The following is a 20,872-nucleotide window of genomic DNA, read 5'->3' on the forward strand; positions in this document are numbered from 1 at the left end:
TCCTCTCCGGTGAAACCCTAGACCACAGTCCGCTTAGTCCACTCCACTCTCTGTGTCCACTCCTCTTCCCAATCCGTCGTGTCCTCTCCGTTTCTGATCCATGGCGGATGACTGCGGCAGCTTTGACTTAGGCGGCGATGAAAGCAACATCGATGTGGTCGCTTCCACATCGCTTCGCACCGCTCGCGTCTAGATCAGGGCGGCAGCTCACAGAGCGACACGTCTCCTTTTGCCCGATGTCGCGGTGTGGGTGATGTTGCCGCACCCTCCCGTCCGGTGTGCAACACTGGTGCGGGCGCCGCCCGCTCCGCCCCACTCCAGCTACGATGTCCCCCTGCCACCACATCCAATCAACCTCCGGAGGGCGTCCGCGGGCACCGTTGGGTGCTTGTGCCCTCGCCGGTGCCGGGCCGGTTGAGCAAGCCCGAGTCGGAGACGCAGGCCTTACGACGCGAACGGCGGTGGGCGACGCGCAGTGGCGGCGCCAGGAAATGAAGGCTGGGTATTCATCCAAAAAATTTAGTATATGAACCAAACAACACAACACTAGCAATATATGAACAAAACAACACTAGCATAACGGCAATAGCAATATTTCAATGTATCTGACCATAACAACATGAATACATAAGTACCTTTTGATTGATAAAGTGATGATATCCTTCTTACAATATAACTTTGCGGTCGCCTTTTTGGAAGAGATTGATGACATCTTCATCCTTCACTTGATCGAAAAATTCTCTCTCAACAAATGTAACCAAGCAATTGTTCAAATATTCATCACAAATTTTGTTCCTTAGCTTATTATTCACATAGCTCATTGAAGAGAATACCCTTTCAACACTAGCAGTAGCTACTGGCAGAATCAATACCAACTTAAGAAGCTTGTAAACAATATGATATTGTTCATGCTTGTTTGTCTCAGCAAGCATAACTGAAAGCTGACACAGATTTTTTAGATTTTGAAACCTTTCATCTCTACGCACATTAGTAACATACATGTTTAGTTGCCATGGAAGTCTTGCCAGTTCATCACTTGTAAAATCAGAAGCATAAAACTTTGTAGCAAGCCTAACCAACTTCTCTTGGTCATAAGCAGCAAATAGATGAAGTGGACAGAATGCTGCCATGCAAGAAAGTAGCTCCGTGTTTACCTCATCGAATCTGCCATTCAGCTCACTGATTTGCCTATCAATGACACCCACAAACATATCAACCTTGAAGCGGTGGTAATTGCTCACACCATTACATAAACCCCTTCTAGGCCGGCCAACGGAAAAGTAAGGACCCTCCATATCAACAACTTTGATCTTATGCTTTGTACAAAAAGATGTGACCTTTGTGAGAAAATCATCCCATCCAGCATCGGTCCTCAAAGCCTCCAAGTAATACTTTGTGTCACCAACAAGCTCAATAGCATGAACAATATCTTCGTCTTGCTTTTGCAAAGCTCTACACAACTCATCTGTGTATCCAAATATTTCTGGCATCAAGTGTGCCATGAAAACAAACTCAAATGATCGAAATATTTTCTCTATGGATAGAGCTGCTTGTGCCTCCGCACCATGGTACTCATCTCCAATCTTGCGAAGGACTCGTCGTAGTGTACCATACATAGAGATGACACGGTTCACAGTTTTGAAGTGAGAGCTCCAACGTGTATCACATGGCCTTCCCAAACCCATTTCCTGATTCAGCCCACTCCCTGTTTCTACTTCTTCCAATTCCAATGCATCAATGAGTTCTTAAGCCTGAGCTATCCGAAGCATTCTCATATTTTTACAAGACATGCCAAGAGCATTTAACAAGTGTGCAAGCTGCTGAAAGAACCAAGTACAATCACCACTCTCCTTAGCAACAGCAACAAAGAGTTAACTGTAGTTGATGGGCAAAACAATGAACATAGTAGGCAGAAGGGGACTCATCCATAATCAGTTTTTTCAGGCCATTAGCATTACCTCTCATGTTACTAGCTCCATCATATCCTTGCCCACGAACCATTGCAAAGGTCAAATTGTAGTCCATAAGCATTTTCTGAATTGCAGCTTTTAGTGTCAAAGAGGTAGTATCTTCAACGTGAGCAAGACCAAGAAATCTTACAACCGCCCTTCCTTTCTTATCAACATAACGCAAGCAAACAGCCAACTGTTCATTCTGATAAACATCACTAGACTCATCTGCAAGTATTGCAAAATGACCACCATCAAGTTCCTCAATGACTAGTTTAGTAGTCTCTTGTGCACAACATTTTATCACCTCTTGCTGTATATCATGGTGAGTCATCCTGCAGTTCCGTGGAGCATTCTTGAGAACAACCCTGTCAACCTCTTCAAAATTTCCTGCTAGCCAATTTAGAAGCTCAAGGAAATTTCCTTTATTTAGTGAGTCTTCACTTTCATCATGTCCTCTAAATGCGAAGCCTTGGCGCAACAAAAATCTCACACACTTGAGTGTCCATGTCAAACGTTGTTTGTACAAAGCCTTGTATTGTGAGGTGTTTGAAGCAATAGACTCCCGAATTGATGTTTGTGGTGTAGTGAACCTATCTTACTTCTCTTGAGCTTCAGCATGAGCACTACAAACCTCACCTTCATGTTTCTTCAATCTCGACTTCATGTTCCAGTTATTAAATCCCTTCTTCACAAAATCATCTCCACCGGGACATCTTTTTTTATCCTTGAACAAAAAGCAAACGAAGCAGAAAGCGGCTTCTTTGTCCACACTATACTCAAGCCACTTGTAATCCTTAAACCAAGAAGGAGAAAAGCGACGCTGTAATCCACTTATATCTCTATACTCAAAATTATGTTTCTTTGGTTGACATGCCCCCAACTCGATGTATCTCCTTCTAACTTTATCCTGGTCATTGACATTGTACCTAGAGATGGGCATCCGTTTCCCAGGATCAGACTCAAGTGCTTCCAAATCTACTTCAAACTGAACTTCATCATTTGCTTCATCATCTTCTACAATTGGGTTGGGGAGCCAGCTGCACTCTCAGGTTCTGTGTGTCCATCATCAGGTTCATGTGCTTGCACAAGTGCCAGTTGCAGATTGCTCTCAATAGTAGGAGGAATGATACTGCTCTGAACTTCAACATCAGGAGGATTTGGTGTAGATGTCGAAGTTCTTTTATTTGCCTTGGAAGCTCTTTCCCACAATGCAACAATGCTAACACCCTTCTTCTTCATCTGTGATACAAGATCAGAAAAAATAGATCAGCAATCTAGTAATCTACTAAGTTGGTCGTTCTAGCAAACTGGTTCAGGTGCATACATGTACTAGCAAATAGCAACCTGTCGTTCTAGTGCATACATGTACTAGCAAATAGCAACCTGGTTGTTCCACCAAACTACAAATATGCAAGTAAGAACTATGTATTGTGTATTTCTGGTGTCAGTCTTATTTTTCGTGCTATGGAAATATAACAAAGCCACTTTAGACAAAATTTATCCCAGAGCCAGCTTACTAGCTTAGTAAAGTTATTTGCATTTTAAACCGGCAGTCACGCTAACTGTGCTAATGATACACCATGTGAAATATGATTCAGAATAGTTGTGTAGCAACGAAACAGTAACCGGGAACATGTATGCACTAGAAAACATCTCCCATCCAGCTGCTCCCATCCTCGACTCATTAGTTCAGTTCAAGAGCAGAAACTACTCGATTCGAGGAAAAAAGAAAAGCAGAACCTACTCATGAGCTGACTGAATCTGAATTTTGAAACACTAGAACTAGGAGCAGCACTGACTAGGAGAAGAGGAGAATAGAACCTGGTCCGCAGGTCGCCCGTTCAGCGGCTCCGCTTGCCGCGCTACTGCATGCGGTCGGTACTGGCCGCTACTCGCCGCCGCCGCCGCCGCAGCAGCAGGCGCTAGGTTAGGTTGGGTGCTTGGGGAACGGCCGAGTGGGGGCTTGGGGAACGGCCGACTCGGGTTGAACGAGTCGGGGGCTGGGGAACGACTGCGCACGCGCGGTAGCTTCCGCCCGATGGGTTGTGCCGCTGTGGGCTTGTGGCTTGTGGGCTGCTAAATAAGACATATATTATTATTTTTAGGCTAAATCTTGGGTATTCACATGAATACACCTGGCGCCGCCGATGGCGACGCGTCAGTGAGGCGCCGGTCAATTGCGCCGGCGCTGGTCTATCCTGAGGACGCGCTCATCGTGTCCTCGTCCGATGCGCCCTCTGCAAGGGGAAGGGGGTGAGGAAATAGTGTTTTACTCCGCCCTCCCCCGTTTAATTTAGTTTTTTTATCGTATGTTTACGTACTGTCCGACTGAAACTGCATATTTTGGTTGTTCGATAGTCATTTATGCTTAAATTATGTCTGAGCTAGTTCATTGATGTACGTATGTTTATTGTCATACGTGTAGGTCTTCCATGGATATGAGGGACCGGATTTGAGATACACGGATGCAGATGCACCAAAATGAGGAGTGCCTGGTCAGTGCCCGCGGACGTGTCTGAATGCGTCTGCAAGCATTTGAGAGGTTGGATTTAGTGGCTTCGCCTGTAAATGCTCTCAGGCATGTAAAAATAAGGACATTTTGAGGTGAATGCACATACATTATAACCAATTTCCTAAGTAGAAACACCATTTTTAGGTGAATGCACATGCATTTTAACAGAGAAACTAGATGCTGCTTCCCGCCAGAGCTATATGTCGCCCGCAGCGATTGCTAATGTGTCTCGCCTATAGCGCCAGATCCACTCACTGCTTGTGGTTTGGCCCAGAAAGGAACGTGTTGAGGAGCGGTTTTGCATCGGTTTTTTCTGCGGTCTTCCTCTTTTTCTTCTATTTTCGCTTTTTTCTTTGACTTTCTTTGTTTATTTTTCAGTTTTCTTTGGGTTTCTTTGTTTCTTTTCTCGGTTTTCAATGTTTTCTATGTTTTATTATTATTTTTATTTTTCTAACCCATGTCTATATTTTCATATGGATTGTACATTTTCGTATACGATAGGAACATTTTATTTAACCAAATACATGATTAATATTTGATTTGAACATTTTTCTGAATATGTGTTGTGTTAAAAATATTTTCAAATACACATTGAAATATATTTTTGTACTATGAAACTTCTCTTACATCGAATAAACATTTTCTAAAAATGTCACAAACATTTATTTGGCACGCGTGAACATGTTTTACATTTATTTGAATGGTACATTTTTTAATTACACGAACATCATTTTTACATTGTATGACATTTTCTTTTAAAATGCTACGTACATATTTTTGAAATTAGTGAACATTTTTGAAATGTTCATATGTTTTTTTGAATGGTAGAATCATTTTCTAAAATTTGAGCCAACACTTTTTATACTGCTTTTACATTTTAGTAAGGTGAGCCAAGTACCCTAGTAAGCTAGATCTCATCGGGGAATGTCCAACCTCCGGCGAGGCCTCCCCCCGAAAGATAATCTCAATAACATAAGCAGGAGTAAGATGTTATCTCCTCCCGGAGGGCCCGAACCTGGATAAAATATGTCGCCTCCACGCTTAGCCGTATCGGTCCACTGATTTCCCTTTCTACCTAACAAATCATTGAGCCCCAATGATACTGCCGGTAGAAAAACACTAACAGTAGTGGATATGAAATAAAAAAGAAAAACGTCGGTTGCCTATAATACAAGAAAGGATTGGATATAAGCATACAAGCAAAAGCCAATAAAAATGACATATAAAGCGACATAGGAAAATAAAGTAAAAATAGGGTCATCCATCTGTAAGTTGATTGAGATTTTCTCAAGTCTCAATCGATTTTCTGACAAGTGCATTCGTAGGTTCCAATTCTTAGAAAATTAGTTTCATGATGCATTTAATTATATTGATTTAATATTATAAATCTTGATATTTTCCTATAAAGTTGGTCAAACTTTACGAAGTTGAGTTTAGACAAATTTCACATGCAAACTAAAAAGAAACGAAGAGAATACTTATTAGAGATTCGTCTGACCATATTTATAGGAAAAAATATCAACATCAACAATACTAAAGTTATACGGCATGGACATTAATTTCATGAAGCATCTAATGATATTGATTTTGTATTGTAAATGTTGATATTTCTTTCCATAAAGTTGGTCAATTTTTTTTAAGTTTGACTTCAGACAAATGTTACATGCGGAGTAAAAAGACTTAGGGTACTAGAGAAGAGAGCCATGCACATGAGCTTGCCCTTTATTTATTTCTTGTGGGCTCCATGTTATAAGCTCTTATAACCTCCTTACACTATAGAATTTTCAGCTAGCATAGAGGTAAGTTCGAGGGGCCAATCATATCTTTTACACAAAAAGGCGGGTTGCAATCGCCTTATTGTTAATTCGGATAATATGGAAGTCAATGAAGAATGGAGGACCGTCTGCGGGAGTGGCGGCTGCAGTTTTTCGATGACTGTTATTTTTTGCCTTGTGATTTTTCTCTTGCTAGTTTTGAACACTGTAATAGTGAAACGAGTAAGGTTGCCCATAAACTTGCTAGGTTAACAAAAATTTCAGCGACAAGGGATTGGTTTGAGGAACCCTTGGATGAGATTGTATCTCTTCTTATTGACGATGTAAACGTTATTTACAATTAATAAAATTTTGTTATTATTGAAAAAGAAGTGCGCGGGCCAATCTTAGAGACGGGTTTGCCTCCAAACACTATTGATGCTCCTAGACAACAACTTTTGCTTGAACCGCAAAAGGGTCTATTTTTTAAAGAGAATTAAAGGGGCATGTGGTTCTGATTTTACCGTTTGAGAATTGAGAGTAGCACCTTTTAAAGGGACTGACTAGTTGTGGGTTGACTATTTTTTTTTGCCAGTTGATTTGGTTAAGCCGTTAGGTGCAAAATGAATGGTCAGATTGCTTTCTTTAACCTTGCTCGACCTCCTGTTCATTTTCTTCTCTGAACCGCTCAACATACCACCCGCCGACGGCCGGCGGCGCCCCCGCGCCTGCCTCGTCGCCTCACCCTTCCCCAATCACCGCCCACCGCCGCGCTTACGCTACCCCCCGGTCATCCCTCTAATCTCGACCAACCTCCAGATTTTCCTGTCGAACCCGCACCCCCTCCCTCCACCCTCAAGATAGACACCCGACGAGTCGGCCACCCTAAGATAGACCCAGAGGCTGTTGCTTCACTGGTGAGCCGACGGCTGCTCCTTGTTGTTTCCTTCATCTGAAATTGTCTGACCCAGGTATCATTTCGACTCGACTGACATCTAGCTAAACCGCCCTTTTAAGCATCTATACCAGTGGTTAGCTAGCTCCCCTTGTTGGTTGCTGGATTAATGTGTTGAAAGGACGTGTCACTGTTTGCATGCGCACCACCCTGAATAGAGCTAGTAGTACGTACCATGGTTGGTTTATTTGCTGCCAATCGAGCAACAGATGTCTCGTCCTGTGAAAAACAACTGGCAGTAGCAAAAGACGTGCATGTCGTCAACCCGGGCACCCGTGCGAAAGCAAACACTGCGCCCGGAGCGACATGGACAAGTCACGTTTCCCTGGGATGAAAGTTGAGAACTCGCATCTACTTGGGGCAGTAGCAGACTAGCAGTAGATGGAGTTGGTTGACCCAACGGTCCCAAACACCGTCCCAACTAACAGAACAAGCTTTGGCCTGTAATCCGTGTGACATGGAGTCGTGTCTCTCCCAACCAAGACGTAGCAAGCAAGCCCCAATTAACTAGTAATCGCCAGAGCTTAGCCGCACCGCACATGGCGCTGCCAGGCCGCACGCCGACATCGCTCCTTCAAGGAGGCCGGCTGGAGCTGGCCGGAGTCGCCGCGGCGTTATTGTTTCCGCTTCGTGTCCCTGCATGCACAGCTGCACTGCACTCCACCCATGCACAAGGCAGCACCGGCTCGTTGGTACGTACAGTGCTGTACAGGGAAGGGAAGGGAAGGGAAGGGTGCATGGTGATGGTGGGTTGATGATGGACGGACGGACGGTTGGATCTCCATTTAAGCGTCTCCACACCACCACCCTCCACCCTCCCTTCAATGCATTCAATGGGCTCCCTCCCTCCACCGTTGGGTAGCTAGGCGATCGATCGATCGAAGCCGGGTGATTGGCTTGGCTGACCAGTTGGTTTCTCCTTTGCTTGGGCCAGTTGGGCGCGCCCTGGTCGCTGGGTCGACCGCCCGTCCCAACGACCCCCGGCGGCAATTTATGGGCCACCACCTCCCGCCCCGTTTCTTCGTTTGTTCATCGGTCCAGAGCCCGCCCGGTCACTACACACACACGCAAAGAAATGAAAAGAAAAGAAAAACTCAAGGCTGGCTCGCTCCCTCGCCTTGCGAGTAGAATCGAGACGTACGTATATGCAGGTATCCTGCTGTAGATCGTACTAGTACGTAGTACTGCATGCATCTACAGCGAGACGCGCTGGCAGGCTACCAATAAATTGCCAGCCATCTCAACCAACTCTCAACACTGCACTGCTCCCATCGATAACCCACCACTTCTATAAAACCCTAGTCCCCCCCTGCCATCCTCCTCGATCGCTTGCTCCATGTGGAGTCACTTATTACGCCCAGCCCAGCCCAGCCAGCACCTTAACTCGGCGATCCACCCCTTGGATCCACTCTACCCAGCTCGCTAGCCAGCGGGGTACATACACGCACGCACGTACGCGCGTACGTACACTCGCAGAGCTTGCTTCAGGGAGGCCGGCAATGGAGGTGGGGACGTGGGCGGTGGTGGTGTCGGCGGTGGCCGCGTACATGGCGTGGTTCTGGCGGATGTCCCGCGGGCTGCGCGGGCCGCGGGTTTGGCCCGTGCTCGGCAGCCTGCCGGGCCTGGTGCAGCACGCCGAGGACATGCACGAGTGGATCGCCGGCAACCTGCGCCGCGCGGGCGGCACGTACCAGACCTGCATCTTCGCCGTGCCCGGGGTGGCGCGCCGCGGCGGCCTGGTCACCGTCACCTGCGACCCGCGCAACCTGGAGCACGTCCTGAAGGCGCGCTTCGACAACTACCCCAAGGGCCCCTTCTGGCACGGCGTCTTCCGGGACCTGCTCGGCGACGGCATCTTCAATTCCGACGGCGACACCTGGCTCGCGCAGCGCAAGACGGCCGCGCTCGAGTTCACCACCCGCACGCTCCGGACGGCCATGTCCCGCTGGGTCTCGCGCTCCATCCACGGCCGCCTCCTGCCCATCCTGGCCGACGCGGCCAAGGGCAAGGCGCAGGTGGATCTCCAGGACCTCCTCCTCCGCCTCACCTTCGACAACATCTGCGGCCTGGCCTTCGGCAAGGACCCGGAGACGCTCGCCCAGGGCCTGCCGGAGAACGAGTTCGCCTCCGCGTTCGACCGCGCCACCGAGGCCACGCTCAACCGCTTCATCTTCCCGGAGTTCCTGTGGCGCTGCAAAAAGTGGCTGGGCCTCGGCATGGAGACCACGCTGACCAGCAGCATGGCCCACGTCGACCAGTACCTCGCCGCCGTCATCAAGAAGCGCAAGCTCGAGCTCGCCGCCGGCAACGGCAAATGCGACACGGCGGCGACGCACGACGACCTGCTCTCCCGGTTCATGCGGAAGGGTTCCTACTCGGACGAGTCGCTCCAGCACGTGGCGCTCAACTTCATCCTCGCCGGCCGCGACACCTCCTCCGTGGCGCTCTCCTGGTTCTTCTGGCTCGTGTCCACCCACCCTGCGGTGGAGCGCAAGATCGTGCGCGAGCTCTGCTCCGTTCTCGCCGCGTCACGGGGCGCCCATGACCCGGCATTGTGGCTGGCGGAGCCCTTCACCTTCGAGGAGCTCGACCGCCTGGTCTACCTCAAGGCGGCGCTGTCGGAGACCCTCCGCCTCTACCCCTCCGTCCCCGAGGACTCCAAGCACGTCGTCGCGGACGACTACCTCCCCGACGGCACCTTCGTGCCGGCCGGGTCGTCGGTCACCTACTCCATATACTCGGCGGGGCGCATGAAGGGGGTGTGGGGGGAGGACTGCCTCGAGTTCCGGCCGGAGCGATGGCTGTCGGCCGACGGCACCAAGTTCGAGCAGCACGACTCGTACAAGTTCGTGGCGTTCAACGCCGGGCCGAGGGTGTGCCTGGGCAAGGACCTAGCCTACCTGCAGATGAAGAACATCGCCGGGAGCGTGCTGCTCCGGCACCGCCTGACCGTGGCGCCGGGCCACCGCGTGGAGCAGAAGATGTCGCTCACGCTCTTCATGAAGGGCGGGCTACGGATGGAGGTACGTCCGCGCGACCTCGCCCCCGTCCTCGACGAGCCCTGCGGCCTGGACGCCGGCGCCGCCACCGCCGCCGCAGCAAGTGCCACAGCGCCGTGCGCGTAGAAGACCTGGCACCGGCACGCGCCATGCATGATTCGTGCGTGCTAGCTGTTGAAGGGACGCCGGACATTGAATGTGTAGATAGGGCAGCAGTGCAAGACCGTAAGTAAAATTGATGATGGGTTTGGTGACAACATTGAAGCCACTCCTTTCCAGAATTTACGACCCGGATAGGAGAAACAGGGAAACTTTGCAGATCACAACACAAGATCTAGCCAGCCGGGGATCTGATCTGATTTGCGTCTGCTCGGAGCACGGGTGCATGGGAGACCAAGGAGGAAAACAAAAAATAACAGAAACAGAGTGAGCAATATTTGTGATTGTAGCCACGGGAAAGAGAGAGGAGTAATTAGTAATTCAGATTTGTTTGCAGTAGCTCGGTGTTGGTGACCAGATCATAGCCAACTAGGCTATTCTATTCTATTCTATTTTTGAAGATGATTTTTCGAAGCCGTGTACTATTCTATTCTAGAGCAGTGCTACGCAGACGACACTTGCTAGCCGAAATGTGCACGACGCTACTTCAGGGACCATCCATTGGCAAGCCTGGACAGCCCTAGGCCCTTGGATTAGCTATCGTGCATGTATCGTTCAGCAAAAGATCGTCCGTGAAGTAGTTCCGTTGCTTCTTTGACATCATGTTCATCCATGACAAGTTTCTTCTTTAGGGGCCTGATTCGCTGCCGTACGTTTCTAGCTTCTCTAGCTAGCTAAGCTTGGTGCCCGATCTGCATGACGATGACATTCACTCTCGTGCATGCATGTATCGGTGCCTTGATGAGGTTTCTTGCGCGCGCCGTCCGATCTGGTGAAGGATAGCAACCAAGAATCTCAGGTGCGTAAAAGTTTGATGTGGATGGCTCCCAACATCAACATGTACATATTTGGCAGCTGTTCTCTCTGGCCTGCAGGCTCGTCCTCATGCACTCTCTCTAATTGTCGTTGTTACGACAGCGATGTTCCCACCCTGTAAGGATCGCGCGATACGAGAAAAAAAGGAACTGAAGTTGACGCGGTACGATTTAGACGAGTGTTTGTTGGCATGGTTGGTTCGTTTGATGCAACGATTTTAATCTACCTCTAGCTACCTTATGTTCAGAGTGTCTTTATGACTTGATTTGATCGACAGAATTATTTCCCACAACGGTATCAGTATTTTTTTTTACTAAATGACCCTTCGATAAACTTTAATCCGCTCACTGCCCCCTAAAAAAACATTTTCTTTTGTGGGAAATACTTCGTATTACTCAAGAAGCCATGGTACCCTCCAGATTACATTGTTCAACAACTTTGTCCGGTCCATCAGGGTTCAAGTCCTGGTGCTCGCATTTATTCCTGTATTTATTTCAAGATTTTCGGCGATGCGCATTCAGTTGGGGGAGACGTTTCCGTCGACGACGAGGTGCTTACGGTGACTTCGTAAATTTCAAGATGATATGCCGGCTCAGTCTTTCAGAGGTGCTCATAGGGGTAGGGTGTGTGTGCGCGCGTTCATAGGGGTGAGTGTATACACGTGTATATAAGCGCTTGCGTCTGTACCGTGTTAGAAAAACAACTTTGTCCGGTCCAAAACCCAGTCATACAACAGTTCGGCCATTAGCTCTACCATAACTTGCCAAACAATAACTAACAAGATTGTGAAAAAAAAACAAGATTGTCATGTCGTCGAACATGAGTAATGCAAGTATTTCATTGTCCCGTGAGAAGCTCGTGGACAATAAATCCATAACGTGTCCTATCCATACCTTCCTTCTTCAAGAGATGAGTCAATTCTATTTTTTGCCCCCAAAATATACGCGTTTGATAGATTTTACCCCCAAGTTGACATTCGATCAAGTGGTGGCCCATAATTTAAAGATTACTTTCGCATTTTGCCCCTTCCACCCCCCTCCGACACAAATTGCCCCCAATTTTACTGTCCACCCCAATTTGGTGTTGATTTGGCAAGCCGCGTCGGTGATATTTCAATTTGTTGGTTTGGTTTCTGATGTTTCTCGAACTTCAATCGGTTTTTTGTGGGTGTACCCGGCCGGTGAAGCGCCCACCCAGGTCTGGCCACGCCCAGCTGGTCTGGTCGCACCAGGTCGTCGCTGATGGAGTCCTGGATTAGGGGTACTCACCACATCGACTCCCGACCAGGTGGGTCGGGCCGAGGATCCCATGACGGTCACTAACGGGCCATATCGGGCAGCCATGGTGTATGTAAGGAAGATACTACAAGACTTGGCGCACAAGACGAGAATTTCTCTAAATCCTAGGCCTCTGGTGCATTATATAAACCGAGGTTAGGCTAGTCAATAGTTCATCTCATATTCATTAGAATCTTACACAACAATCTTGTGGTAGATACATGTACCGTGTACTATACCCCGTATCAATACAATCGAAAGCAGGACGTAGGGTATTATCTCTTTTAGATAGCCCGAACCTGGGTAAAATCTATGTGTCCATGTTGCCATCGTTCCAAGACGCCTAGATGAGGACCCCTACCTTCAGATATGCCGGAATCGACTCTGACCTATATAGGTCCCTGCTCATAGTCACCATAGTGCGATGGGAATTCAGATCGGTTTTGACGCGATCTACGCGCTGAAATCGAGCTTCATCATTGATGTTGGCATCTTCGTCGCTGGGTCGACTCGTCACCTCGGCTAGGCTGAGGATTACACCCCATGTCGGATCATCAAGATGAGACAGGTGCCTTCATCAACATCAACCTTGATCTCAACCGAGGTCATGGAAAAAACTATCCATGGAGCTCGGGGGCTCAACGTCAACATTGCCCTCATGCGACCATGCAAGACTTTTTCGACAACATATTTGCTTTCTCCGTCCCCGCCTCCCCGAGCGTCGCTTTCACGATTGGTTCGGTGGAATTATGCGGAATTGAGTGTATATTGACCCTGTAAAAAATCATCGCGTTCTGGTAGAGGAATCTCCGGCAATCATCGATATACCGGTGCCAAACCAAGCAATTGTATCATACTTTTTCACGTGCTTCAGCATTTTCAACTTCACTCAATACATGAGCGTGAGCCATGGACATAACACTATTGGTGAAATAGAATGCGGTGGTAGAGATCAATAAGGAAAGTCAAAAGGAAGAAAAGATCGCATCAACTCGGCGGATCAATGGCAATGGAGAGGCCCATCAATCGATATCAATGCAAGGAATAGGGATTGTCATGCAACAGATGCACTAGAGCTATAAGTGTATGAAAGTTCACTATAGAAACTAAGTGGGTGTGCATCCAATTTACTTGCTCATGAAGACCTCGGGCATTTGAGAAAGCCCATGATCGAAATATACAAGCCAAGTTCTATAATGTAAAATTACCACTAATATATGAAAGTGACAAATCATGGAGACTCTCTATATGAACATCATGGTGCTTGCTACTTCTTGAGCTTGTGTTGATTTTTCCCTTGAAGAGGAAAGGGTGATGCAACAAAGTAGAGATAAGTATTTCTCTTAGTTAAGAACCAAGGTATCAATCCAGTAGGAGGAACACACAAGTCCCCAATAGATGCACCTGCACAAACTAACAAACACTTGCACACAACGCGAAAAAGGGGTTGTCAATCTCTTCACGGTCACTAGCAAGGGTGAGATCTGATAGAGATTGATGTAAAAGATAAGTAAAAGTGTAAAATAAAGTAAAGATAAATAAATTGCAGCAAGGTATATTTGGGTTTTTGGTTTTATAGATCTGAAAATAATATGATAAAAATAGACCCGAGGCCATAGGTTTCACCGGAGGCTTCTCTCTTGAAGAAAGCATACGGTGGGTAAACAAATTACTGTTGACCAAAAGCGCATAGTTATGACAATATCCAAGGCAATGATCATGAATATAGGCATCACTTCCGTGATAAGTAGACCGAAACGATTCTGCATCTACTACTATTACTCCACACATCGACCGCTATCCAGCATTGATGACCCACAAGTATAGGGGATCAATCGTAGTCCTTTTGATAAGTAAGAGTGTTGAACCCAACGAGGAGCAGAAGGAAATGACAAGCGGTTTTCATTAAGGTAATTTCTGCAAGCACTGAAATTATAGGTAGCAAGTAGTTTGATAATAAGATAATTTGTAACAGATAAGTAATGGTAAATAAAGTGTAGCAAGGTAGACTAATCCTTTTCGTAGTGAAGGATGGGCTGGAACGGTCTCCTATAATAAGCAAAGCATTCTTGAGGGCACACGGGAATTTCATCTTGTCACTTTCATCATGTTGGTTTGATTCGCGTTCGCTACTTTGATAATTTGATATGTGCGTGGACCGGTGCTTGGGTGCTGTTCTTACTTGAACAAGCCTCCCACTTATGATTAACCCCCTCGCAAGCATCCACAACTACGAAAGAAGTATTAAGATAAAATCTAACCATAGCATTAAACATATGGATCCAAATCAGTCCCTTACGAAATAGGTATTATAGGAACATAGCTTCTGTCACTCTAGCAACCCATCATCTAATTACTACTCCATAGTACATTCCCTTAGGCCCAAAGATGATGAAGTGTCATGTAGTCGACGTTCACATAACACCACTAAGGGAATCACAACATACATATCATCAAAATATCGAACACATATCAAATTCACATGATTACTTGCAACATGACTTCTCCTGTGGCCTCAAGAACAAAGGTAACTACTCACAAATAAAATGCATGCTCAAGATCAAAGGGATATTAAATAGCATAATGGATCTGAACATATAATCTTCCACCAAATAAACCATATAACATCAACTATAAGATGTAATCAACACTACTAGTCACCCACAGGTACCAATCTGAGGTTCTAGTACAAAGATTGAACACAAGAGATGAACTACGGTTTGATATGAGATGGTGCTGTTGAAGATGTTGATGAAGATTGGCCTCCCAAAGATGAGAGGGTTGTTGGTGATGACGATGGCTTCGATTTCACCCTCCGGGAGGGAAGTTCCCCCGGCGAAATCGCTCTGCCGGAGGGAAAAAGTGCTCCTGCCCAAGTTCCGCCTCGAGACGGCGACGCTCTGTCCCGAAAGTCCTCTCTTTATTTTTTTCTAGGTCAAAAGACCTCATGCACCAGAAGATGGGCACCGGAGGTGGGCTGGGCTGCCCACCACCCACCAGGGCGCGCTTGGGGGGGCTGGTGTCTTGTGGGCACCTGGCAGCCCCCCTCTGGTATTTTTTTCTCCAATATTTATTATATATTCCAAAATAATTCTTCATAAAATTTCAGCACATTTGGAGATGTGCAGAATAGGTATCTCTGACATAGCTTTTTCAGGTCCAGAATTCTAGCTGCCGGCATTCTCCCTCTTTGTGTAAACCTTGCATATTATGAGAGGAAATGCATTAGAATTACTCCATAAAGTGTTATTATGCATACAAATATTATAAGTAATAGTAGGAAACATGATACAAAATGGACGTATCAACTCCCCCAAGCTTAGACCTCGCTTGTCCTCAAGCGAAAGCCGATATCGAAAATCATGTGCACATGTTTAGAGAGAGAGGTGCCGAAAAAACAAAATACGGACATAGTAGCATCATGCAAATTATTGTAACAACAAATTTTTTTATCATAAAGCTTTATCATATAACTTATCATGAACAAGTAACAATTCATCACAACATCAAAGTAAAAAGCATAAACTTTATTAAAAACCAACAAACTATGTTCTCAGTCAACTTTGCAACTACAATTGATCATATTTTCAGGAAGGGTCTCATATCGGAGCCTTTTTAGCAAGTCCACATACTCAACCATCATTTAATCTTCCATGATTGCTAACACTCACAACATATATATGAGCAAAAGGTTTCAACCGGACACATAGAAAGATAGGGGCTTATAGTTTCGCCTCCCAACTTATTCATCTCAAGGGTGATGTCAACAATAATAACTCATGCTCACTCATATCCAACTGGATATATGTGCCTAGATCTTTCCCCACCACATGATGCTTGCCAAAGAGAAAAATAAAAAGGAATAAAGAAGAATACTTTGACTCTTGCATAAAAAGTAAATACATAAATGTAAAAAATAGGCCCTTCGCAGAGGGAAGCAAAGGTTGTCATGCGCTTTTTGGTTTTGTATGCACAATCTCTTAATGCAAAAGAACGTCACATTATATTGCCCCTTATGATAGCAACCTTTATTATGCAGTCCGTCGCTTTTATTACTTTGCCATCACAAATTCGTACAACGCTTATTTTCCCTTACGATCAAACACATTTAGATGCAATTTTTATTGCCTTTTTGCACCGTTGACAACTTACTTGAAGGACCTTACTCAATCCATAGGTAGGTATGGTGGACTCTCAAAATATGAATTTGGGTTTAAGGGTTTTGCATGCATAAGTAGTATCTCTACTTAGTGCGGATTTTTGGCCAGCAAAGATATTGAGCAAGCACCACATGTTGAAGGATCTATAATAATATAACTTCTATGTGAATATGAACAAACATAAATCATTACGCTGTCTTCCTTGTCCAACGTCAATAGTTTGGCATAAGATATTTAGTGGGGGCCCACAATCATAAAAGGTGTCCAAGATATTGTATTTGCATGTGAATCTTCTCTTGCCTTATTAATTCCTTCATGAATTGCATTATTGACCAATGCTATGTTCACTACTGCAGGATGCTGCTAACGCGACACTACAATCTGAGACCCTTCAACAAAACTGTGTGTGATGCAATAATCGCAAACGGTGGTGTAAAAAACCATCAAAAAGGGTGCAAAACGTTTCGATGATGGATGCATCAAACATGGTTCAGATTTTAGTTGTGTGTGCGATGCAGGGCATACGGTTCAGCTCAATGAACTATTTACGATGAGGAAGAAGAACAGAAACGGGCAGCCAGATGAAGGCGTGTGTGATATACGGCATACAGTCAATCAGATTAACTGTTTGTGGTGAGGCGGAACAACAGAAAAGGGCAGTTAGATAAAGGTGTGTGCGATTGAGGGCATACGCTTCAGAAGGATTAACTGTTTGCGATTAGGCAACATAACAGAAACGGTCAGCCAGATCAAAGGTGTGTGCGATTGATGGCATACACTTTACACGGATGAACTGTTTGCGATTAGCCACAACAAACAAAAAAAGTTAGACAAATCAACGTGTGTGCAATAGACGAGCACACATTCTAATTAAAAAAAGCATGCGCGATGGTAATAACGAGCGCGCACGATTCTTGGAACAAGACGTGTGCTGACATTACCTATTGTGATGCACCCTATGGTGCAAACGCCACGTACGCGGCCGAGAAAGCGTGCCCACGTTACGTCGTTCGGGAATAGTGCCGCACTTAGAAATTATAAAACCGTCAATAAATTTTGAGCCTGCGTCCCGTCACATTCCAAATTGCAAACCTGTTCACACCGATTAAAACCTAAACGGTTTCCCACTTAGGAGCGTATTAGTACTCGGTTATAAATACTACTACTCCAAGATGACTGCACATTCCTCCTCAACTCCTCATCCACAAAAACAAACAAGTCATTCATCATCGTTCTCTTGCGTCTGCCATGGCCAGCGTGAGTTCTGGGTCGACAGATTGCCACCAGGAAGAGGCGAGCATGGAAGCGGAAGCACGAGAGATGTCCCGCCTCACCGCGAAAGTAGCCGACATGTCCCGCCGCGCCGCCGAAGCAGCACGGAGGTCCCGCCGCGCCGTCGATGCAGTAGACTGGTGCGGCCGCGCCGCAGAAGCAGCAAAGATGTCCTCCCGCGCCGCAGCGGCCTGGGAAAATGTCTCGCGGGCAAGCGAGGACTCTTACAGGCGCATGCATGCGATCGTCCATAGCCAGATGGATCAGATCTCCGGCTGGGCGAGGTTGCAGGACGACATGAAAGCCTCGTTTGAATAGGCTACCGGCGTCATCCGAAAACTAAGGGAGAGCAATGAGAAGCTCCAGGGCGAGCGCGACCTGTTGAGGGCGAAGATCGTCCGAAGTGCGGAGCAGCAGGAGGAGATCACTGCCTTGTTGAAGAGGACCAGCGTCATCGTCGAGAAACTTATGGACGCAAATGCCGTGCTGCGCATGAAGCGCAAAAGGCTGGTGGAGGAATCCGTGGATGCTCTCAAGCAGCATATTGAGGACAGCAAAGAGCCCATCGCCGCTCACCGCCGAGACTAGTTCCCGCGGCCTGCAGCAACGCATCAAGAAAGTAGAGATCAACAAGCCAGATCGTTGTCTTCCTTCTTCTTTTGCCCTTGTGTAGTTCGGGCGTTGCTGCATGTGGCTTCTTTTAATTATGTTCCTAAATATGTAAGACAATTATTATCCACTGTCATCGTCCTTATATTCATCATGCTTGTTATAAGTCGCAGTCGATTCTATATAGGTCCGTCAGATCTTACATCAAGATCCGTGCACAACTTTCTTTTCAGATTTTCATTTTTCTCTCTTAAATCTCAGTTCAGTGAGACATAGCCACGCCGTGAAACAGGGGCTCAGATGCCATTAATGGAGACGTTGGGAGGGAGGTGCGCGGCGGATAGAGGTCAAAGGGCTCTCCTCCCGATGAGCACACGCAGGGGTCTGATCGCACACCTCCCGTACTCAAATAGCTACCCCGCACGGCACCTCCTAGCCAATAAAAAAGGGGACGCATGGCGGCACGTAATTGGTAAGTAGAACGCCCATGGTTTCAATAATAGTTGTGTTTCTGATTTGTAACGTGACATCACTTGTTCCAAAATGACTTTGTTGATTGTTAATGTGTGCGCCTTCGCAAATCGGACAGAAAAATTACCATAGCATGTTGGTGCCATGTCATGACACCATGCCAAGTTTCATGATTTTCAGGCGTGTTTTTGATTTACAGGAATTAAAAAACTAAGTTTCTCAATCTTTCAGGCCGAGCCACGACGCCCAGATGTTTAAATTTCATTACCATTTCTTGCATGGGACCTATAAATTCACCCAAGGACACACATGTAATTTTTCAACCAACTTTGGTGCACTGGAGCATGTGCTTGTAGTTCAAATTTGAATTATGCACATTAAATGCCCAGAAATTCAGTTAATGTATAAAAAGGCCAAACAAACCCGGAATAATTCCAAAATTTAGCATGATACTTCTATTTGGTCTAATCTGCCTGTGTAAAAAATTAAGGCGAAAGAAGGCAGTGTACGTATGTCGTTCGCACACGGAGTTGAGACGTTCCCTCTCAGAACCACGAGCCTTCTTAAGAGAAACTCCGGTTTGCAAGAAACTTATACCAAAGCTTTTCCCAATTCGGCCAAAAAAAATACCGCAGCATGTTGGTGCCATGTCATGACACCATGCCAAGTTTCATGATTTTCAGGCGTGTTTTGGATTTACAGGAATTAAAAAACCAAGTTTCTCAATCTTTCCAGCCGAGCCACGATGCCCAGATGTTTGAATTTCATTCCCATTTCTTGCATGGGACCTAGAAATTCACCAAAGGACACACATGTGATTTTTCAACCAACTTTGGTGCACTGGAGTATGTGCTTGTAGTTCAAATTAGAATTATGCACATTAAATCACCAGAAATTCAATTAATGTATAAAAAAGGCCAAACGAACCCGGAATAATTCCAAAATTTAGCACGATACTTCTATTTGGTCTAATCTGCCTGTGTAAAAAATTAAGGCGGGAGAAGGCAGTGTACGTATGTCGTTTCGCACACGGAGGTGACACGTTCCTCTCGGAACCACGAGCCTTCTAGAGAGAAGCTCCGGTTTGCAAGAAGCTTATACAAAAGCTTGTCCCAATTCGGCCAAAAAAATTACCGCGGCATGTTGGTGCCATGTCATGACACCATGCCAAGTTTCATGATTTTCAGGCGTGTTTTGGATTTACATGAATTAAAAAACCAAGTTTTTCAATCTTTCCGGCGGAGCCACGACGCCCAGATGTTTGAATTTCATTCCCATTTCTTGCATGGGACCTAGAAATTCAAGTACACACATGTGATTTTTCAACCAACTTTGGTGCATTGGAGCAGTGCTTGTAGTTCAAGTTTGAATTATGCATATTAAATGACCAGAAATTCAATTAATGTATAAGAAAGTCCAAACGAACTCGGAATAATTCCAAATTTTTGTTGGAAATATGCCCTAGAGGCAATAATAAAATGGTTATTATTGTATTTCCTTGTTCATGATAATTGTCTGTTGTTCATGCTATAATTGTATTAACTGGAAACCGTAATACATGTGTGAATACATAGACCACAACATGTCCCTAGTAAGCCTCCAGTTGACTAGCTCGTTGTTCAATAGATGGTTATGGTTTCCTGACCATGGACATTGGATGTCATTGATAACGGGATCACATCATTAGGAGAATGATGTGATGGACAAGACCCAATCCTAAGCATAGCACAAGATCGTGTAGTTCGTTTGCTAGAGCTTTTCTAATGTCAAGTATCATTTCCTTAGACCATGAGATTGTGCAACTCCCGGATACCGTAGGAATGCTTTGGGTGTACCAAACGTCACAACGTAACTGGGTGGCTATAAAGGTGCACTACAGGTATCTCCGAAAGTGTCTGTTGGGTTGGCACGAATCGAGACTGGGATTTGTCACTCC

The 20,872-nt window shown here is 46.0% G+C and overlaps 1 protein-coding gene and 1 pseudogene across 1 annotated transcript; one reads left to right on the plus strand and one right to left on the minus strand.

Annotated features, from left to right (window-relative positions):
- Positions 1–586: 586 nt before the first annotated feature.
- LOC120965864 (uncharacterized) lies at positions 587–3,191 on the minus strand (annotated as a pseudogene).
- Positions 3,192–8,468: 5,277 nt separating this feature from the next.
- LOC109740636 (cytochrome P450 86A2) lies at positions 8,469–10,745 on the plus strand. Its single transcript, XM_020299691.4, has one exon. The coding sequence runs from the start codon at positions 8,673–8,675 to the stop codon at positions 10,296–10,298; it is 1,626 nt and encodes a 541-aa protein (XP_020155280.1). The 5' UTR covers positions 8,469–8,672; the 3' UTR covers positions 10,299–10,745.
- Positions 10,746–20,872: the final 10,127 nt, after the last annotated feature.

This window comes from Aegilops tauschii, chromosome 6 (assembly GCF_002575655.3).
Source record: "Aegilops tauschii subsp. strangulata cultivar AL8/78 chromosome 6, Aet v6.0, whole genome shotgun sequence".
Taxonomy (NCBI): domain Eukaryota; kingdom Viridiplantae; phylum Streptophyta; class Magnoliopsida; order Poales; family Poaceae; genus Aegilops; species Aegilops tauschii.

Coding starts and splice junctions, on each gene's coding strand:
- LOC109740636 (XM_020299691.4), top strand. CDS start 8,673: ATGGAGGTGGGGACGTGGGCGGTGGTGGTGTCGGCGGTGGCCGCGTAC.